This window comes from Corvus moneduloides, chromosome 6, assembly GCF_009650955.1.
Source record: "Corvus moneduloides isolate bCorMon1 chromosome 6, bCorMon1.pri, whole genome shotgun sequence".
Classification (NCBI taxonomy): domain Eukaryota; kingdom Metazoa; phylum Chordata; class Aves; order Passeriformes; family Corvidae; genus Corvus; species Corvus moneduloides.
In genome coordinates this window covers 16776232-16803247 of record NC_045481.1, presented here as the reverse complement: position 1 = coordinate 16803247, position 27016 = coordinate 16776232, and the positions used below count along the sequence as shown (strand labels likewise).

Here is a 27016-nt window from a genome sequence, read left to right as displayed (position 1 = left end):
CCACAAAGTCCAGGAGCAGCCTTCATGAGGATGACACCAACTCACGGGCACCAAGGGAACACTTCTCCGGGACTGGCTGTGCACATAGGCATTGTTTCCTTCACTAGTGACTGAAAAGTTATGGTGGTCTGACAGCAGACTGCAAAAGGCAAATCTCTCTGTATAGCAACTAAAACAGATATTTTTTTATCTTGGCCTTCTTACTTGTTTAAAAAAAAAGTGCAGCTGTAAAACCTAGAAACTTGTTGTTTTAACTCAAAAACTATGTTTAAACAAGTGTTGCTGTATAATTCATATGCTGCAAGGATTTCCACTTCTGCCTGAAAATTCCTAAATGTACAGCCTTACAGACATAATCCATTTTTAAAAATAGGTAGCTGAGGCTATTCCCAAGAGGTAGAAGCTTGTGGATTTACAGTGAAACTGATTCCAGTGCAAGAAAAAGAAAACAGATATTCAGGTTCACCTGATATGCACAACACCAGTGATAACTTCTCCACTAATAAAAGACATGACACAATTAGATTGCTAACCTTTCCACATTGGGAGTTTATCAAAACAGCCCAGGACTTGAATTGGAATGAGAAGAATCAGAACTGAATTCTGTTACAGAATTCTCCTATTCTCTACTTTTGTCTGAAGCTCTCTTGAGAAAGACCCCCTGTGTCATATCTAGGTGCAAATTGCCTTTTTAGAAAAGCTTTGATATTACAGTAAAAGGTGAGTCAATACTGTGAAGGAGCACACTTGTGAAAGGTATCACAAATTTAACTAATGGAACTGGGATAGGAGAAGTGCTCAGGAAGAACTGAATTAAACAGATGAAAGTTTTGCACTATTTTTTGGTATCATGTAATGGGTGCCAAAAGACAGCAGGGCCAGAACACCAATTATGAACTGGGACTAGAAAAGAGAACAGTTGGCAAAAAAAAAAGAGAAAAAGAAAGCCAAGGACAGTAGGAAGAAAATATGCCAAACAGGGACTTTAAATGGGGAAACAAAACTGATGTTTTTCACAGTGAGCAAGATGACACAATTTCTACTGCCTTTAAAATAGATTTGAAAACACTACCTATTACAGGGTTTTGGTCCATTTTACAGAGAACATATGGGCCAAATGCCAAGCAGTTACAATTTCAAAGTAGCCTCAGCCTAACAGGCACATGAAATGCCAGGGGGAAAACTGAAGAGTTCCCCAGGTTTAAGTCTTCTGCCATTAGAAGATGCTCACTGGACCCCCACGCTGCCGCAGTGAGGATCCTCCATGTGTTTGAGGCGCGTAAGCTCTGGTGAGCAACAAAGAACAACATTTCCTGAATCATCTGCTATCCTGTGCTAAGCACTTTAAAACCACTTCTTGTGACAAATCAGCCAAGTATCAAGGAGCACCCAGTCTAATGGGGAAGCTGGAACTCTTCCCAGGCTCCAAATGTGCCCAACGCTGAAAATGAGCGGACGCTACTAGCCCAGCTCACGCACCCTGAATAGTCATTGCAACAATGACTCTTCTCTACACATCCCAGAGAATCTCTGGCAAGTATTTGTCTGCTAAACCAGCCAACTTTTCTTTCAAGGGACACAAAGTGCAGGAGATGTTGAGAAAGAACTATGAAGACAGTAAAAAACCCCAAAGAATATTGTATAAATATTTAACATGCTTTTCCCAAGCACTACCAAGGTATATGTGAATGTCCGTATATTATGTAGAAGCAGTGTAATCTGGCTTCATAGAGAGCTGGAGTGGAAGGAAGAAAAAATGAGTAGTGAAGATTTAAGGAAACCTGAAATCTAAGATAACGGTACCATTGGCAAAGAGTATAGCAGCTTCTTTTCTCTAGACTGGCCTCAGAACAATTTACTTTTGGTGTTGCTCATCTTCAAGGCCAGCCAGCCAGCTCATAAAAACGTGTCCACAAACCATCTATTTCCCCCAGATTCTTAACCAGGACAGGACACAGGAAAGGTTCCATTTAAAAATCATTTTATTATTAACATAATCATCCCATTTAGCCAAGTGTGGGTTCATGTATAAGGAATGTCGGTAAATATTCCATTTGAGGCTTCTTTTTACATATTTCCATTGATAAATAAACTCTGAATTCACATAAAAAAGTTAAACTTAAATAACTAATATATTTTTTGTAACAGGCATACATTGATAAAATATAAATATTCTTGTACTCAGCCTTTGCTCTAGATAACAGTTAGCCACACATCACAGTTATTAACAACTACAAACAAGAACTCAACTGATTTTCTGGCCTGGACTAAAATAGAGATGGAAACAGAAAATTCACATTTTGACTTTGGGCCAAAAGAGGTTGAGAGGCAGGAATAGAAGAGTTTTATTAACAGACTTGTTAAAAATAGTCTGTTCTGCCACTGAATCTTACTCTACAATTGGTAGTTGATTCCATTATAATTTTATGTAACACTCAAGTATCACTAACAAAATATGGCACATCATCCATGAACAATATAACGATGTTTTAAAACTACCAGGGCAAAACTGCAGGCGATATGAGTGATTTGGCTCTGGCTCACCACTCTGTCCTCTCAGTCTGACATTAACATATGGTGGCATCTCCCTGCTTTGGCCACTTTCCCGCTAAGAGTGGAGTTTGTTACCTGTAGCTCTAAAGTTTCTCAAACTAACCAGTTACCAGGCAGTCTCATACACTGGGGTTGCTCACCCAGAAGTCAGACCAAAAATCGGTTGATCAAGGTGCCCTCTCAAAGGACTCTGGGAATGATGGTAAAAGGGACCACAGGACTGCTGGCTTCAAGCTCCAGTGCTGTCAAGAAGCATTCAGTCGCAGCATCATCATTGCCTTGAGCCTGCAGCACCTCTCCCAGGCTGTTCCAGACCTCGTGGGCTGTGGAGTTCACTTGGACGGCATCTCTGAGAATCTTCTCTGCCAAGCTATAGCGCCCAAGCTGGTGAAGTATCAGAGCCTGCAAGAAAGCAAAGGGAAAATGGCTGAGATTGGCCAGTAGGGCTTTCCTGTAGCTCAAACAAGGTCACTGCAGTGAAATAAGGGTAGGCAGCTCTTGGGCTCAAAGTGTTAGACTATGTAATTTTTTTTTAATTTAGGAAAAGAAATGACCTGATGCTGGACTGGAGCAAGCTACTCCACACCAACAAAGTCAAGGGGCTTTGTACAGGAAACAAAGACTAAGTAACAAAAACTCCACCCATTTGCCAAGAAGCAGGAATTACCTGGGCTTTTGCATAAGCTCCTGTTATCTGAAGTCCTAAGGTGCATGCCCTGAAGTTTTCATATCCTCCCTGTGCATCTCAGCACCCAGCTCATGCCCTGTAACACCTGAGAGCATACACGGCACCAGCGGCCCTCAGGGATGGCTGTAACAAGACTGAGTTCAGCTCAATGGGCAACAACCACAGTGCTTGATTTAATCTGCAGAACAGAACAGGGACTGATATTGCCCCAGTAATGCACAAAGGACCAGAAGGCACAGAACTTCCTCATAAGCTTCCTTGTTACAGATTCTCCATTTTCCTCTGCGAGATGAGATCCAATTCAACACCACACGATCCAGAGCACATCCAAACCCACAAGGATATGGGCTGAATGAGGCCATGGAAATCTCCATCCATCACATTCAGCTATGTTACTGTGCCAGAAAAGTCATGGAATGACCCAGTAAGAGAGCTTTATTCTGGGATTATAATAATCCTAACAATATGCGTTTTTACATTGTGATTCTGTATTGCAAAACACATATGGATCACAAATCTTTGTTTTGCAGAGAGGCGTCCCTTACTGCTTACAGAGGCCTTGTGACTTCTCCCCTCCCAGCCCCCACTCCTTGGACCACAATTCTTTTTATCTCTCTGTACATCTGTCCCTAAAATCCTTATTAACCCAAGCACTGATGATTAGAAAGTACTGACATTCTATGCAGCCTCTGAATTATCCACCATACATTTCCAGAATTGTGCCCACCAGGCTGAGTTTCAGCTTGGGAAGACTGCTGACTCCATCCTACAGAACAACCGAGCACACCCTGAACTGTAGAACAATATAAAGAGTGCTGTACAGTATTGGCAAGTGAATAAATAAATGCAATGCAGGCTAATTTGTATCAGCCTGGCAGATGTTCTCACATAGAGGTGCTAGAGGGCTTTTTTGGGTTTGGACTTTTTTTGAGCTGTCAATTGAGTCAGCATTTTCAGAGCAAGTGAACAGTACTTCCAATACAAAAACTGGATAACTCTCAGGGTCAGTGCTTTTTTTCCCTCCAGTGAAGTGATTGTCAGTGAGTGGTAGGTATCAGATGAGAAACTACAAAAAATGAAGCAAGGAGATGGAATACACAAAGCTGGTGTCACTGCAGTGCACCTAACCCTAATAAAATGTAAATGTTGTTAATTTTCAAGACAAGATTCTCTATTTTCAAAAGCCTTGCTTTTTTGGGGTGCAGATATGTCTGTTTTATACTAATTAAACATGTGAATTATTTGAATATTGGTAATACTTTTTTCTTAAATATGCCAGACTATTTTTCCTGCTTGCTAAGGATACAAGCTGTTCTTTTCAAGACTGAAGAAAAATCCAGTTTTGCAGATATAAGCCTGTTCATAGGAAGAGACACATATTACGTCACATCTGCCCTATTCTGTATGGCAAAAAGGATAGCTGAGATTTTCCAGGTGATAGAACTAGAGCAAATACTGGCAGTTTGCCTGCTTTTATACCTTCCTAAGAATACAAGCATCAGTCTTGAAATTAGCATGTAGCAGTAGTGAAGGAACAACTCGCGTGGGCAATGGGGTCGCATCGTGTACCCTCATGCTTTGGGGACACAGCTTTCTTGAGGGAGTGTTTCCTGAAAGTCAAGTCTTTCAGTAGTATCTCAGACTGGGATGGTAGCCCTGGGACAAGCAGCTTTGCTTCCAAAGAACCAATAGAAAATTAGACTTGTTTCAAGCAGAGCATTAAAAGGACAGTGACATTTGATAACTGTAGTTGTGGGCTGAACTCAAACAAGTGATCCAGAGAAAGAATGCGAAGTACCCTCCGATTCATTAACTCTCTGAGAATGATGGTCAGATGTCATCCATTTTAAGTGTCCAGTTTGTAAATCCCCTTCCTAGATGACTTCATTAAAATTCTGAGGCACAGAACATTTCAAATTGTTTGCAGTCCTTGCCTGACTTTGCTCTATTAAGCATTACACACCACAGGCAGAAGGAGCAGGCATGTCTATCACACAGCAATATCCTTTGGTGACCTCGCACCCACGCTCATCCAAGAAAACTAACTTCAGTTTACCAGCTGTCAGCATATGCTTGCTTTCTGAATTAACTCTTCAGGAAAAAAACCTAAACCACTAAAACCAACAATGACAACAAAACCCACCCAACTAATCCCATTTCCCAAACCAAAACTCCTCTAAGACTTCCCAGAAATCTGTACAAATTATCCCAGTCCTTCACTGCATATTTTCCTCTGCTTTCTAACTGGAAACAAAATCTCGAAGCTACCAGTTCTGGCCTTCACTTATTTAGCAGCAGATGTATGGACGACATTTATCTGCAGAATAATGTTAAGTCTCTTGCTTTATGGGTGGAGATGGGCCTGAACAACACATCAGCTCTGCAGAAACACAGAGGGATACCTAAGTGACATATGGTTCAAACCTTCAGACTTGGCATGTTAGTTTAAAACCTAAGCAGAATGCCTTTTCTGTATATCCTCTCTATAAATAGAGATATAGTCTTTAAAAAGATAAAATATTAGAGGGATTTTGGAACTGAATCAATTAGAAAAAATGCTGTATAATAATTTGTGTAAATAATAATAACTGTCAGTAGGAAAACATCCATTTGACAAAAGATAATCAAACCAGTAAGTTCCGAAGGAATTACAGAAATCTAAGGCAACCTATTCGTTCTTCATTCATTTTAGAATGCTGCAGTACTTGACAGAGGTGTTTAAGACAACTGTTGGCATCTGCAGGAGAAAGCAGGATCTTTCCTGCCATTGCATCACTTTCACATGAAAGAACAATAAATTTATGACATTTGCTCCTAGCAGAGTTATAAAAGCCTCTAATGTGTGTACACCTCTTCATTTTGCAGCTCGGTACAAATGTTGCTTATTACTTTACTCCATGTTTGGTTTGTTGAGAATTTTGGGGTTCTTTTAAAGTTGATTTTTTTTCCTGTGAAATCACTGATCTCCCCTAAGTGTGTTAAGGCTTTCACTTTCTCACTGGTTAGGACGTCTATATGTTGTAAACTCTCTAAGCAAACCTTATTTTTCTTTTAGCCAGTTCTTCATTGTAGGGGTTGATTTTGTAATTCAAAAAACTCGAAGAGAGAACTCTAATGAGAAATAGCACAGGCAGAAAGTGAAGGGAATCTCTGAAGAAACAAAGAGACTTTTTTGTGCCATCATCACAATAAATGAAACCAGTGCTTCATGTCTCCAATCCACTGATATTTATACCAGTCACTTTGAATAATCAACAGTACTCAAAGATCTGTGGAGCTCAGATGCTCTCTGCTCAAGGAAAGGTCAACAGCCTTTTACAGTGCCCAGCCAGAGCTGGGAGTAAAAGGGACTTTGCAATTCCAAGAGCCTCCAGGGGCTCTCCAAAGGGGCTTTCTAAAAAAGCAGCACTGTGTAACACTGTGTGCTGCCTTCGACAGGGAGGTACTGTTGTCACTACAAACAAGGTTCTATCCAGACTTCACATCCCAACAAAACAAAACCCTCCAGGAATTAATCAAAATGGGGGGGAAAGTGCTTCCAACTTCTGCCACAGGTTATTTTCAAGATCTTGCCAACTCTTTCCTCACCCAGTCTGGAGTCACAAAGTCTCCCTCTTGGTCAATGATTTCACATGTGTTTCCTCCCTCAATCATTCCCTTTACACTTCATTTTACATTGCCCCACATACAAAACTACCAGTTTTTGCTTATTTCACCCAAACATCTCTCCAAGAACTGTTTTTTACAATGCTCAGTCAAACAGAGCCCATTTATTCATTAGACAAATGTAAGCATTTTTTAAAAGGAAAACATTCAAATGAATTGGGATTTCCAAATGGAGCATTACAGACTTCAAATAAAATTTCCAGTTAGAAAATGCACTATTATTTATTGATAAAATATCATCACTCAGAGCCTGAACAACATGATATAATAAGGAATTGTATAAAGCCCTAATTGCTTAAATAAGCATGTAGTGTAGTCTTCACTGCAAAGGTATCTTTTTTCTGCAGACAAGCTTTCTCTCTTTGCAAATTAACCTGTCATAATGATTACCAAACAGTCAATGGAAAAGACATATCTAGACAAATAAACATAGGACTAAAACTCTGTAAATAACTGATTTTTGATTTTGAAAAACAACTATTTAAAAAATGATTAAAACCAGCCATTTAGAGCAGTCCAGTAAGGTCACTTTTTTATTTGCTTCTAGGCAAGTGAGAAGCTAACATTCAATTTTTTTTCATGGAACTAACTTTGAAAAAATTACAGTCATAATTATTACCCATCATATGTCTCATCAAACCAGAGCTTTATCGTAAAGTGCTAAACTATATTTGGATTCCATTGAACTGGAAAAAAAAAAAAAAAGGGTAAAAAGGTAACACTACAAAGATCACTGTGGCTTCTTCGGTGTAACTAAAAATTTTGTCTGAAGAGAGCTGGAGGTTTTCTTAAGGTTTACCTATCTGATTACTTCTCCACCGTGCCTGAAAATAAACAGTTCTCAGTCTCAACAAAAGCACCACTTGAGATTTTTACCTTTATTCACTTCATATCAAGAGGAACATTTTCATTTTCTCTGAGAAAAATATAGACTAGAGGTGGGAGATGTTCTCAAAAGCAATGAAATTTATTTAAAAGTGAAAAAAAAGGGGAACTGTAACCATGAGTCCATTTGCACTCTTGCCTTTTTCAGGGACGGTGCTGAACTCTCTCTGCAGAGAAGGAAACTGGGAACTGGGAGAAATGGACAGAACAAAAAACGTGGCCGACTTAATGTGCAAAGAAGTGCCAGAGATTCTCACCATGTTTAAGAAATGCAGCCTGTTGACCTACAGAAGTCTCAACTGTGGAGATTTGAGTAGTACCAGATATGATATTCATATTAATTTATTCCTGGCAGGTCTGTTACATGACTTGATTGCTAAAAAGCTTCTAGATTTGTATGACACAGACCTTATTTAGCCAAAAAATAACCCTCAGAGATAAAAGTGTGTCTTGCAAAAACAATAGCTACAAGAAAACATTTTAAGCATATGAAAATAAAAAACGGACTGATTTTGCCTTTGATGATAAGAGCAGGGAGACAGAAGAACAGTGGCCAGTTTTGCTGATGACCTGCTGAAGCTCAACAAGCTAACAGCTGATTACGTATAAGCAGACACAAAGCTATTCAGATGTGGAAAAAAAAGATTTTTAAAAGCTACAAAAGATTTAAAGAACTCACTACATCCAACTTCACAATAATTTTCCCAGTTCACTATCTTACTGTTTTTAAGCAGGTCCCAGCCTAAGAGATAATCAACTTTAAGCTGTGATATCAGAAGGAAATGTTAGAAACATCCCCATCCTATCTAAAAACTTAAAAATCAGGGATTATGACCATAAATAGTTACAAAACTCGGTGTGCAACGTATGCATTGCAAATCCATATGCAGTGTAATTTTAGCATCACAAAACTGCCCCTTGTTACATGGTGCTTTTTCAGCCTATTTTGCAAGTGTTAAGGTGGCTGCTATTTTTAAACAAATCTATCAAACCTGAAGGTTTACCAGAGACTTGACAGTGTTATGCTATAATAATGAAACAGAAGTGTTAGTGAGGCAAAATGAGAAGAATTTGTCATGATACATGGAAAAATAAGTAAAATTCTACAGCTGATACTTTCCAACCTCTGTGATAAAAATACGCATTTTAAATGTAGTCTATAATCAATATTTTACACTTACGTAGAGTGAAATAGAACATTATTTATATACTATGCTCTCCTATTTTCATTTTAGCTGATGACTTTGTGCTGAAACATGTCCATCTAGTCAAAGTATGACTTTGCATAAGAAATCATTTATAAACTCCTTTCAAAGGCACATGCACGTTGAGTCATTGTACATAACTATTTTCTGCAAGTACGAAAAAATTGTGACACAACGCAGCAGTTAGAAATAAGCCACTCCATCAAAAAATGATGAATAAACATAGTTCTGTATCTGCAGACACAGGTTGCATTTTAATGCAGGGGTTTTGAAGGGTGGCCACATTATAAGATTTAAAACCAACTGGATTAACCACACTACACTTACTTTACAAGTAAAGGTGATAAAAAATACTTTAAATTTTTTTTTTCTTTTGGAAAAGAAACTGCAACATGTATAGAATTCGTTTTCCAAAATACAGAATAAAAAACTACTTATCTTATTTTCTCTAACAAGACAATTCTTTTGAAAAATAAAAAGCGTATTTCTTCAAATGTGGTCTAAATAAGACTTCCTAGCAGCTCAGTATGGATTTTCTTTTTTAAATGAGAACAAGCAGCTAATAATATAACAGTCAATCACTCACTAAACCAAACAAAGCAGCTGACGAACAAATATGAACCTGTGCCTGGAGCCAACACTTTTGTTCAGAGCCTATCCCAGAACATTGCCTGTGCCACACGTCCCTCTCTGCCTGGCCCCCTCCCTCACCTTCCTCCATGCCCAGCACACCCTTTTTGTGCTCTGTGGCCCCTCTGGAGCCCCAGTTTGGTCTTTCTCCGCCCTTCCCCCAGTGCTAACATACCCCCTAAGGTATCCAATTGCTTCCCCTGCTGCAAAACACTTGTTGCTAGGAGAAAACCTACTGCTTGGCAACAGATTTTTAAAACAACAACTTTGGCTTTGTTACTCACTGAACTTCACATCGCCAGCATGAAAAAACGAACCCGTGTGGTCGGGAGTGCTTCTCTGTACTTGTAACTCCCTTGGAAATGACCGAGCCCTTCCCACAAAGATGTGCTTGCCTTTTAGTTCCTTACAGCTCACAGCCCAGAATGCAGAAAGGTTCAAAATCGAAGGTTTTTTTTAAAAAACTGCTGGTTGTCGCCTTCCACTGAGATGGAAGCTCTTGGGGGACTTTTCCTGTTAAGACAACATGTTGTTGCAGTAATCTGCTGTAATTTTGATTTATACCTTATGTGAACATCCTATCAGCTTTTAAAAAAATAGCATGACTACCAGGCTACATTGCAAGAACCAATTTGACAATAGCATGTACACTGGAAACAAATAGAACGGCTTATGATAAAGTGAAGCAGATAGTGACTCCAGATCTTATTTAACTTTTTATCTCCATCTGAAAATTATATTGAGGGTCTTATTTTATATGCTGTGGCTACCAACACAGTAAACCCACAATGGTTCTCCCTTCAAAAGGCAGATGGCTACAGCTCTGGCAAGTACTGCATCACCACTGGCATCAGAGAATAATTACATATAGCCTTAGCCCTCAGATTATGGCCAGTCCTAAACTTGGAGTATTTCTCATCTGGTGCAAACATTTTACATTTCGTCCCAGGTGTGAGACCATGAGGTGATGCTGAACTGTATGTAGGTCTCTTGATCACCTCCTTCCATCTGGAAGCTTGGTAGCACTGCATCTTCCCTCCCCCCACTACCAGCACTGAAGCCACATCATTGTCTTCTCATCTCTCCCACAAACCAAAAACGAGGATTTCCCAGATTTATAAAATACATACACCTGCAATGAAAACTGGTGCAGGAGATCACAGCTTCACGCAGTGCTGTTTATGAAAGGGCCCATAGTAATTTCTGTAATTTGGTACATTTTTGTCTTTCCCCTTTGTAGACAGTTTATAGATATAAACACATCACAATGCATTCCCTACAGAAATCCTGCCACTTAATCAGTCTAATCTGTAGCTGTATTTCAACACTGCCTGGCTTTAAAGCAAGGCCAAGTTTACCACTGGATCATTGTACTCCATACAGAGACTCCTAAGAACTGTTTGTTATTGATGCCATTATTTTCCCAGTATTGAGTCAAAGGGTCAGAAGTACAGAAAACTGTATTTCTATTATTCAAAACCTAGGAGTAACATAAAAGTTTCAATATCCAAAAGAGGGAAAAAAGACCCAAATCCTCCAAAAATTATACAAGTGCCAAACAGGATAAACAGAAAATCTCAGACCAAGGTTTTTGAAATGAGTATCCTCAAAGTCAGCCCACTGAGTCAATATTCAATTATTTGAGCAAAAGCTGGATTTTCCACGAGAACTGAGGATACCAGGAATTCAGGGTCCTTACTCCACTGCCTAAGAGTAGGTTCCAGTTTAGAACACCTGAACGTTCCTGGTTTTGAAAGCTTGTGCTCCATGCAAAACTACTATAATGTCGAGAAATTAATGTTTTTCTGTCCATCAGTCAATTATGGATAGAATTAAAAAATAAATAATTGGAAATAGCAAGCAGTGACTTTTTAAGAAGCTGTTTTTCATTAATGACAGTTCTTCTATGCAACCACATAGAACATAGTAGTTGTATGTGTCTTCTGGAAATAGTAATTAGAAAAACTGACCAAATGTTTTAATGAAGAAATCAATCTGAAGTCAGAGGAATAGTTTGTGTATCAAAGGAAAACTAGAGTTGCAGATCCAGTGCTAGGCTTTGTGAGTAAAATTTATAATTAATAGAACTGTCAGAGTTCAAATCAAGCACTGTGGATATCTTTAGCTAGATTGCCACTGTATTGAAAGCTAGCACTTGTAGTCCATGCTTGTACACACTCAGTACTACAGAAACTAGCACTTACTTGTCTGAACTTTTGAGACTATGGAAAAGGAATCAGAAGTGAATGATATTCTTCTGAAGTACCTTTGTGCATTTATGCATGTGCATTTCTCGAAAATATTCTGAAAAATGCTGTATTAAATATTCAAAAGTCAGAACTGCAGTATTAGATAAAAGATGACCAATCTTTTCATAACTAAAAAAACCCAGAAATTCATAGATTAAAGCACATTACTCCCATTTCTACTCCTTTTGCCCTCAGCCAAAGAGACTTCTGCATATAAAAATACGTACATACATATGTTTATAACTATGACTAATGTCACTGTTTCAAAAGAGTTATGACACTGCAGCAGCACTTACTACACTGGCACTGCAGTAACCTCTAAGAAAAAGAGGTTATTTTTAATACAGCATTAATAAATATTTTTTTCAATAGCATCCCCAGGAAACAGAGCACTTCCTCCCCCGCAAAGCAGATGTGAACTGCCATCTGCTGCTCATGCTCAGCACACTGCACTGGAAGGGCCATCCTCATGGCAGTGTGCAAAAACCTCCCGGCAGGAGAGGGAATGCATCCCCCCCATCTCTCCCCGGATTCTGAAAAGCAAGGCAGAAGCTGTAGGTAGCTACTAACCTGCCAGTCTGCCAGGACAGCTGCCAGCAGACTCTTCTTTAAGGGACAGCTATTTTCAGTGTGAAGGGAGGGCCCACACCCTCCCATCTGTGCACCATCAGGCACAGGTCAGAAGAGCCAGAATTTAACCATTGGCTAAGAAAGGGCTTCTAGCACTTTCAGAAAAATAAAACAAACACTTCCCTTTATACTGAATTACCTTGCACAAAATTGGATGAAGTTGAACATACTGGAAACTACAGAAAAAAGCTTGTGACAACTAAAGAGAGAAACCCAAACAGCAGTATTTTTGGGAAAAAATTATTAAAGACCTAAGAATAATGTCAATGTACCTCAACAAATCAGCTTTTGTTAGTACTGATCTGGAAGCAGATTAATATAACTGAAGCATCACCTAAGTTTTATAATTAAATTCCATATAAGCCTGTCACATTTTCTCTCAACTGGTTTTTTTTTGTGGATCATTGTCAATTTCTTGTTCCACAGTGTTCAGCCTGTAAGTGCTAGGAATCCTGTTCACATCATCTTCCCAAATTTTTCCCTAGCTAGTTTGTTTTTATTTGCTCCAGTGCCAATGCCACTTAGCCTTATTTGGATTATGCATATTCCTCTCATGTTTACAAGGATCATATATTAGTATTAAAGTTTCCTATTCCTCCCAGGAAGCTCTGCAGAGATTTCCAGTGCCACACCGCAGTCACCTTGGCACTCACCAGGTGCAAGGGCAACACTGATGCAAAGCCACAGGCTGGGTTTGCCTTCCAGCCATGTTACTTGGGATTACAAGAGAATCACAGCCCCAGCCTGTGAGGAACCCCGAGTGAAACCTCTGCCTTAGTGCATACTGAGGGTTCACTTGTCCTGTTGGCTGGCCTCAGCTGGTTTCACTGGGCATGGCAGTCTCTGTTTTGGGGACATAAAGCAATCCGTGGAGCATGAACACCACCATTCCACAAGGGAAGGAGAATCTGTAGGCTTAGAAAAGGTGAGACTACACTGTTGACAAGATGACGATGCTGATAACAGGGACAAGATGATATCTCATGTTGTGCCAGGCCAACTCATGCACAATGGAGATGCAGCTCTGATCAAGTACTACCCCAGCTCTTTGTTCTCCCCAATCACTTCTATACTCAGTCTTGCTCTTGGACTTTGTATTTCTGAAAGTTATTTTATTTCTTTCACTGAAGGGTCTCCAAGTCTCACTTTTGCCTTTGTCCTGTAACTCTTCTCACTGAGTAGAGGTACTGCACGAACTATTCTAAAGTTTTCTGTTAACAAATTCAGTAATATTTAGTGAAGCCTCAGTTATTTAATCACCTAGTTCTTCCAGAATTCTGGTCAACTCCTCCATACTCTTCCACCAGCAAGTACTTGCCATCATTTCTATACTTTCATTTCCACTGCTAATTTTACTTTTGCCATCCATGACGAATACCACATTCCTGTTGAAGATTGAGGCAAAATATGACTTGCGGTTACGGACTTTTTGTAAGTGGATATCCACCACTGCACTGATTGACACTGCATGTTAAATCATATTCTGTAGTTGGTTTATGGCTCTTGAAATACATTTTCCAAGCTGTATAATAAGTTAGTGCACAAGGTTGGAATCTGCAGAGAAAGTGTAATTCCAAATGCTGTTTTTCTCCCTCAGTCCTCTCCTTTTTTTACTATTGTCAGCTGACAGGCAGCTGGAATAAATTTGAGCCCTGCTTCCCAGAGTGTAAGAGCCCTGTCCATTTGAGTCACTTTTCTAGTTCACTGGAGCACAGTTGTCAGGAAGAACAAGAATGACAGAAAAGGCACTCCCCCACAAAGCTAGGATTTGATCAGACTAAGCAAACTGGGAAGTTAATGCTCTCTGAGTAAAGAGCTGAAATGCAAAGTGGCAGCTTCCACTTTTCAAGGAAGGAATTTTCAAGGAATAAGAGCTACAGCAACAGCATGGGTTTGGTGGGGAAGGTGGGAATTCTGGAACTTAAGTGAGCTGCTGAGTCTGAGGTGAGATACAAACATTTCCTACCAGCTATTGTGTTAAACATCCATTGATTTATTGTCACAAAAATATTCAGATATAAATGTTACATTAAATCAAATGTAATCCACATGGCAGAAAGGCCACACTTGCTCATAACAGGGTTTGATTCTGCAGCAAATGAGGTGAGTTTGGATGGCCAAGCTAAAGCTACCTCATTTATTTTCCAGAGATCACCAGCTGCTCATACTATCGTATCACAATTTTAAAGGAAATTAAGTTTGACATGTCAATTACTTTAATAGATCTGACAGCATTTCATACAGTTTTATACTTTATATCAAAACCAGTTATTTCTGCCAACTGTAACCTACCAACTTGTGGCTAGGCATTCAATTAATATGACAAAGTATCATCACAGACTGCATTTGTGTCATAGCATTTCATACCCCTCTGATAAATCTTTGGGTCCGTGACCCTCACAATACCATCTGTTCCAATGCTATTGTGGCTACCACTTTTTCAAATGGTCATAAATTAAAAACCAGACAGAATCCCAAAGAAGCCATTGTCACCTGTCAGGACAAACTGTAACAAGGACCATGGAAAAATGGAAATTGAAATGGCTGTGCAGCTGATAGAGGTTCACTTGCTCATCTTTTGAACATTTGTCATTTGTAAACACGTGACAATATCTGCCTTAATTTATTATTGCACCCATTTAGAAAATAGGGGGGTTTGGCTTTCAATGAGAGAATGTACTTTGAAAATGATGTCTTTATTTTAAAATATTTATTTTAAGGTAGCAAACTCCACTTACCATCAGGGTCATTTTAATTGAGAAGCCAAGGCAAAATCCTTTCATTTAGTAGGTCAGATCACTTCTGATAGACAGCAAGTATTCTTCCAAAGTGCTACCTAACACGATCTTTGTCCATGTAGATTTAGAGCTCTGAAGCCATTTTCATACTGTATATTGTACAGAAGAAATGTTGAATCCACATGATTTTTTTGTTATTTCTATAGCCCTTTATGGATAAGGTCTCTGTATCACTCACAATTCACTATTTTCCCTAAACATATTATGCTATCCAGTAATACAGCTAACTAAGCTAATGTAGCACAATACATTATGTTATGTTCTGGAATAACTTTAAAAAGTCAACTTTTAACAGCAGTGACTTCAGTGAAGCCTGGTTTGGTTTTCTAATGACTGTGTCTTACATCACTGCAGCGGAGAATTTACAAACACTCACTCTTGTGCGTTTGCTGATACCTAATAAAAACTGAAATAATGAAAAAGCCTTGGTAGTCTTTCCTCCTGCCTCTATTTTTGTAATATTTGCACAAGCCTCTTTTTTTTTTTTTCATCATTCCCTCTTCTGATCAGATGAAACAAATGTATTAAATAATGATTTCATAGGCCTGATTTCCTAAGGATATTGGTCTTAAATAGTAAGTTCAATGTGTAAGATATAACCAGAGTATTAGTAGTGGCTGAGGAAGATTGAATACACTGAGTTGCAATGAATCATTTCACCAGCATCACTGATTAAAGACTAACTAATTAGAACCCAGAAAAAAATGGGGTTAATTTCATGTTAATTTCAGATACATCCATAAAAGAAGCATTTGTAAATTCACTTACAATGTTTAGTTCCTGGAATAACAGGAAAGCATTTAAAAACCTCAGGATTTTTCATCAAAGTATTCAGAAAGAAAAACTGAAAGAATCAAATGTCTGCATCCTAATGGGCCTACTAAAGCATGCTGCTCAAGTGGTTTTGGGTAGTGTCTCCTTGCAGGGCTTAGCTTTTAACAGTGTGAACAATGTTCATGTTTTCATATTTCTGCCAAGTAAGTGCTTTGCTAATGAATTGCTTTGCTTTGTTCATCTGAGCAGTACTAAAAGACTGAATATTTCTTCCAGGTCAAATGCTTTATGTACAGATACGTAGCTCTTGAACATGAGCACTCCATTTTAACTCAGTGTTTTGCTAATGTTTCTTTTTCCTTCAGTTCTATACCAGCTCTTAAGAAAGAAAGAAAAGCTGTTCCTAAAATCAACTTCAAATCTAATTTAAGGGCTATTTCTTGAAAGCCAGCTTCCTTGAAGCATCACACCAGCATCTAACACAACACAGGATTTCTCAGATTAGTGTGTAAAAGCCACACATGTATAAAATACACATCAGAGATTAGCAGAAAGAAGCTGTAATGCAGTGTGATGCAAAAAGTTTTCTCAATTTCTCAAGACTCTGATAAGTGCATCTTAGTACAAAACTACATTCAGCCTCAACATCTGGACAGTAATATATACTTAGAACCATTGTGACATACTTCAAAGTATTATACAGCCCTCTTCTGTTTACCTCCCACTAATCACAGAAGAGGAGCACAAAGTTATGGCTTGCCATTTCTTACCAAACTGATCTTTCCCAGAGGGTATTATCCCTCTTCAGGGAAAAGCTGACCTGAAAAGTCTTACTGAAAACAGTATTTATTGCATAAAATGGTAATTACATAAGCACACAAACAACATAACAACGAAAGAAGATTTATGACATTAGTTCTCCAAACCTGACTCTGGTTACACACAAATAAACATTCCAGAGTTACATTTGTGCTCACCAATTCAAGTTAGGGACTATAATAGTCTTCAATTTCCCCAAGGACATACATCAAGATTTAATTCTTTTTTGTTCAAACCCAGGTAGGATTCTCATTTGTAGGAAGATGCACCAAAGCATAGACCTGAACAGAACATCTAAGAAAAACTAACCTCTCATTGTATAATAAAAGCAGCAATCCTTTCTCCTTTAGATTTCTATACCCACGTACTTCATATTTAGTTCTGGTTTGAAGTTAACTTCTCTTGAATTTTATCTTACTACCAAGTAAAAATGTAAGATAAGAACCAAAGATTTATGGAAATAATTTACCTTTATCATTTACAAAAGTATGTTACTATAAAACAGTGCAATGTTTAACTGAGCTCTGAAAACCAGATCAAAAAGTAATCACAGAAACAATGCACTGATGCCTCAGGTACTTCTGAACCAATCTGCTGTCCAAACAGAGATCTCCTTCACAGGCATCTCAGCTGCAGTGACTTGGGAAATAATATATTCATTGAGCAAATCCAAGGCAATATTGACAAATTTTCCATAAAGGAGAGGAACTGGGAGAAAGAGAGACGTAGGTAAGTGAAGTGATATATTATTTAAGAGTATTGAAAGTGAGTGATACAAGGGCCTCATTTTACATGGCTGAGCTTAATGGCTATCAAGGAGATGCCACAGATCCCTTCACTTAAACTGCATGCAAAGGCAATAACTATCCAAGACATAATTTTCACTGATAAATTATAGAACTGATTTAATAATCTACTTTTTAATAGGAGGTCCATCAGTGACAGAACTAAATTTAAATATCATAAGGGAAAGTCCTCCTAAAGTCTGCCAATAATTTGCAAGTCAACACCCACAAAAGACACTCCACAGGCTCCTTTCAGCAGGCAGCGGGAATACTGATACTGCTGCCCTAACGAGGTTGACATTGGAGATGACTATGGGGAAAATTATTTTCTTCACAGTGCAGAGGCACTGGAAAGAATAATCACAGGAATTAAATGTCAGTCCCATGAATGTGATGCTCAGAATGAGAAATCAGGAGGCTTGTACTGTATTTAAAGCTAGGTATGTCACAGCACCTATGCTCCAGTTTCCCCAGTTTTTAACTGGGAATTCATGCTTCAGGGCCAAACATACTTGAAACTTAACATGTTCAGCACTCAAAATTATTATGAAAAAAATACTATAACCTTTTAAAAACATCCAAATTTTTGATTCAGAGAAAGAGTAAAAAAGATTTAAGTTATTGTCTTACTCTTTGACATACCAGCTCTTAGTTGCCGTAACACTTGCAGATGCTCAACTTAGCCAGTTACTTTTTATTCTTCCAATGCTTAAATATTAATGGCTAAAAATATAATAACTATAACTAATGGTATTTTTTTTCAAATGCTAAGAGTTGTTTGCAAAGCTAGTGTTTTAACAAAACATACAGATTAAAGTAATGATTAACTGTTGAAACTAGAAAGCTCTTACTTCTTGGCTCTCTGTAAGTCCACACATATTAGTATCAAATTTTAAAAGGTGCAGATCAACACTGTACTGCTGACTGAAAAGTGAGGAAAGCCCAAAACAGCTTTCTGTTTTCAAGTTTATCATTACTTAGTCTCACTGATGATGTATTTTTCCACCCATATCAGCTTAACCAGGTTGTTTACCATTACAGAAGTAGCATTAAAAGCATTAACAACTCTAAGTCTGCAGTCAGTTTTATTTAGAGAAAACACTGGCCTTTTCCAGTGAGATGAAGTACACAAAGTGGTCAGATAGCATGTCTCCTCTCCCCTACTGAAAAATCAAGAGATGGCAGCTTTCTGAGTAGTATCACTGCGTAATTTTCTTCATGCCATTTGTTGCTACCTGTTGAAAAGAATATACTCTAATAGGAATAATTATGGAATAATAACCATCAGACCTTCAAAATGAACATAGTTTTCAGAGATGTACAAAACGCACTTCAGATTTCCCCACAAAGCTCACTGAAATAATTGCTTTCTCTTAATTTGTTCATCTTGATTAAAAAAAAAATAACTTGACATAAAAAATAGCCCATCACTAACCTTAAAAGCCAATTCTCTAACTCCATCTAACACAAGTTTGCTACCAGAAAACACAGTCTATGTTTAAAGAAATCTAATCTTGGAGAAAATATATTATGCTATTCACACATAGTAAGTTGGTTGAATTCTTCCAAAGTGCAAGGTGCAACTCATCTTTAAACTGTAGACTCATGAGCAGGGGAATTACTGCTAAGTATAAAACTGGCTAGCAGAGACACTAAGCCTCAGCAATGGAAAAGAGGTCTTCAAATAAAATTTAAATGAGATGAGCTGAAGAGGGAGAGAGAGACATAGGAAGACTGCTCCAGACTGGGGATTTGCAGAAAAACTCGGAACCAGAGCAGACAACTTATCTGGGGAATACAGCTGCTTGACATAACCCTGCAAAAGCGAGCATTAAAATGATTTCCTGGGGGACCGTTGCTTCCAGATCTCTAGTTTTGCATTAAGGTAGGCTACTTTCTGCTTGATAAGGATAAAATAAAGCATAATTTTCAAGAACAAGTTGTTTAAGTTCCTAGTCAGAAAAAAACCCAAATTATAAGGTAACTTCTGGTCCTCTCAAGAGCAGTCTGTTTTTTTCAGGAAACAGCTTCTGCCAAAGCAAGTAAAGCTCCCTTGTGACAAATACAAAAGCAAAAAGCAAAAGATAATTTCACCAGTGCATTAGAAATGCATCTGAAAACTGCATAAGATTTATAGCAAAATACATGCACTGATAACTCATGCACCATTTTATAATAATGTTATTCTAAGACAGACTGACAAAGAGTCAGGACGCAGACACCTGCTGATGGTGCTGCAAGTTTCTCACACACATTTACTCACCACCTCAACTAAGCCACATGGAATGGTTTATCTCATTCAGATTGCTGTTGATGGTAGCACTTAGTTATATTTCACCAGTTTGCAAAGTTAGGCAAGAAAAGAAAAGAAAAGAAAAGAAAAGAAAAGAAAAGAAAAGAAAAGAAAAGAAAAGAAAAGAAAAGAAAAGAAAAGAAAAGAAAAGAAAAGAAAAGAAAAGAAAAGAAAAGAAAAGAAAAGAAAAGAAAAGAAAAGAAAAGAAAAGAAAAGAAAAGAAAAGAAAAGAAAAGAAAAGAAAAGAAAAGAAAAGAAAAGAAAAGAAAAGAAAAGAAAAGAAAAGAAAAGAAAAGAAAAGAAAAGAAAAGAAAAGAAAAGAAAAGAAAAGAAAAGAAAAGAGAGAAAAGAGAAAAGAAAAGAAAAAAGAAAAGAAAAGAGAAAAGAAAAGAAAAGAAAAGAAAAGAAAAGAAAAGAGAGAAAAGAGAAAAGAAAAGAAAAAAGAAAAGAAAAAAGAAAAGAAAAGAAAAGAAAAGAAAAGAAAAGAAAAGAAAAGAAAAGAAAAGAAAAGAAAAGAAAAGAAAAGAAAAGAAAAGAAAAGAAAAGAAAAGAAAAGAAAAGAAAAGAGACAACATGTCCACAGGACTGCAGACTTCAAGTGTCCTGTAGTTAAGAGTTCTCACCTACAGAATTCTACAACAGAACCCTTCACAAGAGAAGGAAAATAAAATCTCTTCTGTTCATTTAAAGTTGAGGATGGCTGCTCTCTCAAAGCCTTTTTCAGATTCTTTATATTTAGCCCCCAATCCTTAAAAATATTTCTTTATTAATTATATGAAATTCAGTTATAAGTGATTAGATGCCAGATGTTACCGACAAGCAAAAGCATACCAGGTGCTACGTAGCTTTTATTGCTGTGTAAGTTCTCAGCTCCATCTATAAAGAAATACTTTAATAAATTCAACGAGCGCAAAAATGGTCAGGGAAGCAAAATAATCATAATTAGCTCAGTGCATACTTCAGCAGAATGACCTAATTTTAAAAGTGTTTTGCAAAGCAATTCTCATATTGAAAGGCAATTACACAGAGCAAAATAAAAATAGAACTTTTGAGATCCATGCAAAAAAGGACCAGCAAGTATCCATGAAAAGGGATGTAAGAGACTACAGAAGATAGCAGGGAAGAGCACACATTTTCCATTTTGTCCATGCCTTCTCTCTTTTCCTTTTTGTTCTTTTTTTTTTGAAAATAAGGAGAACTTAAATATCAAGAACAACTATTAGCACTTTACTGACACAAGGCCTCCTGGCCATTTCCTGAATTACTAAGACTGCTAAGACTACTGACATTTTCCTTCATTAAATTAGTCATCCTTGTTAATATTTTTTTGATTAGTATAAATCTGTATGTTTTTTCCCCTACATCCTATTTTAGGTGGCCAGTTACCCAGAAAAAGGCACAGAGGAAAAGGGATGTCAACAAAACCCATCTGTCAATGGCCTTAATGTAGTTGGCCCTTTAGAGGGTAAAAGGCATAAGAAGATAGAAAGACTCTGGAAAGACTTTTAATAGGAATTACCCTTTCTAAAACCTACAAAGAAAAAAAAAGCCTGAAAAAGGAAATTTTTCATTATGCTGTGATCAGATGCTTTTACAATCTTGCTGGCTGTTCATCATCTCTGCTTAGTACTACGAAAGAGATACTTTCTATGTAAACAACAGTGAAGAGTCATAAATATTTTATTTTCTTTAAATAATATTAGACACATCTCTGTCTATGGAAGCCTCAGTGCAGATAACAGTACCAAATTCAAAGACTTTATCCTATAAAACGTAAATCAAAGCTTGAGATGAACACTACTTGTATTTCAAAAGCTGGAAACAAAGATTCTTAAAGTCTTCCAAGCAAAGAGAAGGAACTCCATTGGAGTACTACTGCACGTTGCAGACTGACCTGCTTCAACAGTGAATTGTCATGAATTATCTGATGGGTGGACTTTTTTCAGTTCCACACAATACAATAAAAACAGTGGAATGATTCGTGCCCTGCCAAATAAAGAGCAGTAACTCTAGCCAAAGCATCCCTTCCTTCTGCCAGCATCTGCCACTAATTAATTTTCCATTTTTTTAAATGGGAACAAATAGAAGGGATAAAATGTTTTCTGGCAAGCTGTGCCTGAATAGATAAACTGTGGAAAAATCTATCACACAGATAACATGAAAACAGAAATTTAAAGATGAGATTACAGGCAAAAATCCTTATGTTAAAAAACCCCAACAATCAAACAAAACAAAAAACCCCAAATACCCCCAAAGTTTAAAAAAAAAACCACCCCAGCTTTCTGACCCTTTAAGTGTTTCGGTTTTGTTTGTTTTTTTTTTTTTTTGTCTACTTTTAAATTAACATTCCTAGGATTTCTATTTGAAACAGTTTCTCTCTGTATTCAGAAAGCTGCCTTAACCATTGCTACTAGATTCTCAGTAAATAGTACACCTCAACAGCTGAGTTTCTCCATATAAGCCCAGTTCCATTCAATGCAGCCATTGTGCATGCTGCACAAAATCAGATTACCTTTTCATCTTCAGGTACTCAGATTGTCTAAACCAAACAACCATTTAAGTGAGCTGCAGAATTCCTTTTGTAATGGCTCACGGCTGAGGACAGCACCAACGAATTGAAGAGACCTTAGAGAGCTCGCTCTTACAGGGTGAAAAGCATCCAAGAATGGAAGTATTTTCTTGTTGAAAGATCTGCTCCTGTCACAGCTGCTTTAAGCCATTTGGAGTAAATACAGAGTAATGTGAAAAGAAAGTCTGTTATGAAGCAGTATTATACCATCAGCCCCATCATTCCACTTACAGAACAACAGTTCTCAGGGAATCAACAGTCTTGCCTGAGTAAATGGGAGTTCACCGCTTCAAGCTATAAACAAAATTAGTGCTGCAAATTCCTACAGTCACTTTCTGTTTCCAAAAGAGCAACTAGGTTCTAGTTTAAACTCAAATTTGTAGCAGTTATTGTTGTCAAATACTGAACAAATATAGATCTGCTTTAAAAGAGTGCTGTAAAATTCAGGTAAAGCATTTAGGCAATAAGAAATTCTACTAATCTTTCTCCAAGTCAGTATGAAGTGGTTAACTGCTGTACTTGATCTCAACATTACAAATAAAAGAAGGTAACTTTGAAACAAACAGGGAAAAAAACTTCCCTAATTTTTCACCTTGATCTCCACTTTATTGTATTTCAAAACCTAATGACCATGCAAGTTGATTTTATGCACTTTTTTACTGCACCGAGCACTGATGGCTTTCTCTTGTAAGGCTAAAAGGGGAAATAATATTTTCATGACAGAAAAGAATATAGCCTGGGAGTGCCTCACAGCAGACAAAGCATTTAAAATGTATTGAAATGGTCCTTGAGTTACTTGAACTCAATGGTTTCCAGGTTAAAATGCAAGCAGAATTGTTTTTTCACAGTACAGAATACAATCATTTGGAACATTTAGACATGGCCAAGTCACAGTGAAATGCCATTGTAAGGAGCAGTGAGATTTTGGCCAAACATATATTTTGCTTTCTCTGCCTTTTGTGAAATGATCTTGAAGTTTCTGAAGGGCAAACCCAGAACACTTTACTAACAGATATAACAAAACCAATGACCTTTATTTCTCCATTCTTCTTCAACCACCATGTGTGTAAGGATGCATTTAGAGTGAGTCAAATGAGCACTGAGATTTGGCATCAGCATTTAGCTCTGTGGTCATCAGTTACAACCCAAACCACCCATGAGAACCAGCGTAATGTGCTTAGGACAAACCTATGCAGCCTAAACCAACAATTTTACTGTGCAGGGGCCTGAGGATGAAAATCAAATGAGTTACTCAGTGTTCTCCAGATGAGAACACTGACTCACAGAAAGAAAAAAGTTAGTTGGGTGACTGTATTTACACTTTATCTTCCTTAACTCCCATGATCCCTTCAAACAGGGTCTGAATTCATGTTTCTAAGTCTTCTCTGTTTTTCCTTTCTTTCAGTCAACATCTGTGACAGGCTCGTAAGCACACACTACCCACCCATACATACTGCCAGACTTCTTTCTGGCAGTGTCTTTGGGTCAAAAAAATAAAATAAGAGTCAGTATAGTAAGAAATAAATAACAGTGTATTTATAACTGAGAGATAAAGCACACATAGTTAATCTGAGCCTTAAGAGATCTGGTTCAGCTATGCATAATAATAGGAAACTAACAGGTATCTAAAGTGTGAAGTAGGGAATGTAACTCTCTAAGATATTGCTTTCTGAAAACTAATTTCTACATGAGTAAATTGCTTAAGTAATTTCTCCCTTTCTGTTTTAGTTTTCTGCTCTTAGAACCTAAGCTACTAATAGTATTAAATGGCAAGTGCTATGATGAATTACGTAATATTCAGAAAATACTACAGTCTTCTGGGATTATACCAACATACAAATGCTGGATACCTATTTAATTTCAAAGCTAAATTTACATAGGAAATTTTCAGCCTGAGAGAGAATACACAGATTTGTTTCCTGGACAATAGATTGAAATATTCATTGCCATTTCAGGCATTAGAGAATGATGGCCTGTTTCAGGACTTTTCAGACGTCAGCAGTAAGGGCTACTTTCCACAACAGCACTCTGACCGCAGGAGATAAAAGAATGTTTATTCTTTTTTTCACAGGGGAGGAAAACAATGACAAAAGCAGGAAGGCAGCAGTAATGCAGAAATCTGGAGGTGGTGATAAAGGGTAGGGAGAATGGAGAAAGTTGTTCAAATAAATCCATTTTGGCCAAAATCAGGCAGGTGATAACCATAGGTATATGACATTGAAGTGTGAATCATCATTTTAAAACTAAGTAATTAAAGAAAAATTTAAATTTCATTAGGTGTGAGAAAAAAAATATTTGAAATTCAGGAAAAAAACCAAAGCATTTGAAACCTTTAGAACACAAGTTCACATTGTTTTTTCTGAATGCACTATACAAACCTTAAAAGGAAGAAAGGACACTGCATTTGTTCAAAAGCATTGCTGCTGCATTCTGTAAAGTACACCTAATTAATACTGACATGTTATTGCTTCCCTCTGGACACCTTGTGAACAGTCAGAGCTAGCCAAATAGCAAGCTGGTATAACCTCTGGCTTAGAGAAAATTGCAGTTAGTGACAAACAGTAAAAAATAGCACCTGAGAACAAGGCAGAGCTTAAAATGAGCATTGCTCAACAAAGTAAAGTGAATGAATGGATGGATGGAAACATTAACTGTATGGGGAATAATTTAGTTCCACAAGGAACTGCAGAGAATTTTAACAGCATTTCTCTTTGAAAAAAACTAGTTCTATTGCTTGGCTGATTTAATTAATAAACCCCCTAAGAAGGGAGGTTTTATTAATTAAAGGTATTAATAAACCTCTTAGAAGGGGCAGAAATAGCAGTGAGCACAAACACAAACATGCTGCCCCTGCAGCTAGCTCTCTGTTGGAATAGCTCCCATCTTAGGTAATGCAATAGTATGACCCAAGAAGTTCCATTTCCCAACTTTAGTTAAGCAGAATACAGCTAAACCATTTGTCATTTACTTGTGGATCAAGTCCCCAGCATTTGCTGTTATGTTGTCTTAGGCATTTCATTAATAAGGTAAAAACCTTTCCCCCAAACCTTCCCATTTATGATTATCGTTTTGTTGGCAAACAGACCTCTTTCATCACCCTTAAATGCTTCAATTTTCACACCATCATCAAGACCTCCCCTTTTTCATTTTAGTAAATCTCTTGAAAAAGGAGTAAATGAGTGAAGACCTTCAAGACAGAAGCAAAATGAGTAAGAAATTGTTTCTTTAAAAAAACTGTAATTTTGCAAAAATAATGATGCCAGCCAATAAAAAGTAACTTCATTCAGATAATACATTAGACTCCTGCAGAGTCTTCATGGTCACACTAACAGAATGTGGAGTCTGCACAAGAGACAAATGCAAGAGTCTTTTTGCAGAAACTCCAAAGTGCAGCACATGCTGTAACTCAGAGGAAGAAGTACAACACTTCTGAAGCCACAAAGCTAACTTTTCTGGTCTTTATTCACACATTTCTTCAGTAATTTAAATTAACAAGGTTAATTTAAATTTAATTAATTAGCACTTAATTAATTTAATTAGCACTTCACCATAGTAGATCATAATCAGGAATAGGTACTTAGAGAGACTTATGGCCAAAATATTGTATGAAATGTTATATGAAAAATAGTAAATTTTTCAAAGTTTAACTTTTCATCCTCCTTACCAGCACAATGTAACATCATTAAAAGGATGGATTATAAAAGGAGAAAACTCCTATGCCCACTATGCTATTGTTGTTCATACAAATTGAAACAAACATTTTATTTAGCTTTTTTTTTCCCCTCTGGACAACTACAAAGACTCTCTCCAATCAAAGACTCAGATTTCCAAACCATTAGGATCAGGAAATTTTACTGAGTGTCAGATGTCACTCATTCTAAAATTTTAATAAAAACAAAGAAAAGTTCTTCCAAACTAATTTCAGGTTCAACTATTTCAAGTAATTTCACTTGGAGAAGCAGGCCTGGATACACATGCTACATGCTAGAACTCATGCCATCCTTAAATCTTACTTGCTTTTTGTTTCATTTTATACATAAAGTTATTATGATCTATACTCAGTATTTGCCCCTCAAAAAGAAATTCACCAAAACTTATTAAATAAACATAAGCTCTAAGGTAACTTTTATGTGAAAATAGTTACATTTTATAATACTTTCTAAGCATTACTAGAAAGCCATATCAAATAATTTTAAAATATCAAATTAATCAGAAAATAAGGGGTTTTTACACAGAACTTTCATTCATAAACCAATTGTCAGCTTAGAATTGTGAATACAAATATTAGAAGCTAATGTTTGAGCTGTTGTCACAGAGGCCGATACCTCCACATTGCTGTTGCTATAGCTCCCCTGCCACTGAGATCATCTCTCTTTATAATAACTAGGTAAATATATGCAAACAAAGCGTTGGGATGTACAGATATTCATCTATACACACAGGCAAGAGTAAACACTGCAAGCTTCCTCATT

At 37.3% G+C, this 27016-nt stretch overlaps 1 protein-coding gene across 3 annotated transcripts in view; it reads right to left on the bottom strand.

Annotated features, from left to right (window-relative positions):
• Nucleotides 1–1964: 1964 nt before the first annotated feature.
• TTC7B (tetratricopeptide repeat domain 7B) overlaps nt 1965–27016 on the bottom strand; it is a 130028-nt gene continuing 104976 nt past the window's right edge. For all 3 annotated transcript variants that reach the window (XM_032112160.1, XM_032112161.1, XM_032112159.1), the window contains one exon: nt 1965–2955. In XM_032112160.1, the coding sequence (XP_031968051.1) occupies nt 2734–2955 (222 nt within the window). In that variant the 3' untranslated portion in view covers nt 1965–2733. The remainder of the gene's footprint in view (nt 2956–27016) is intronic.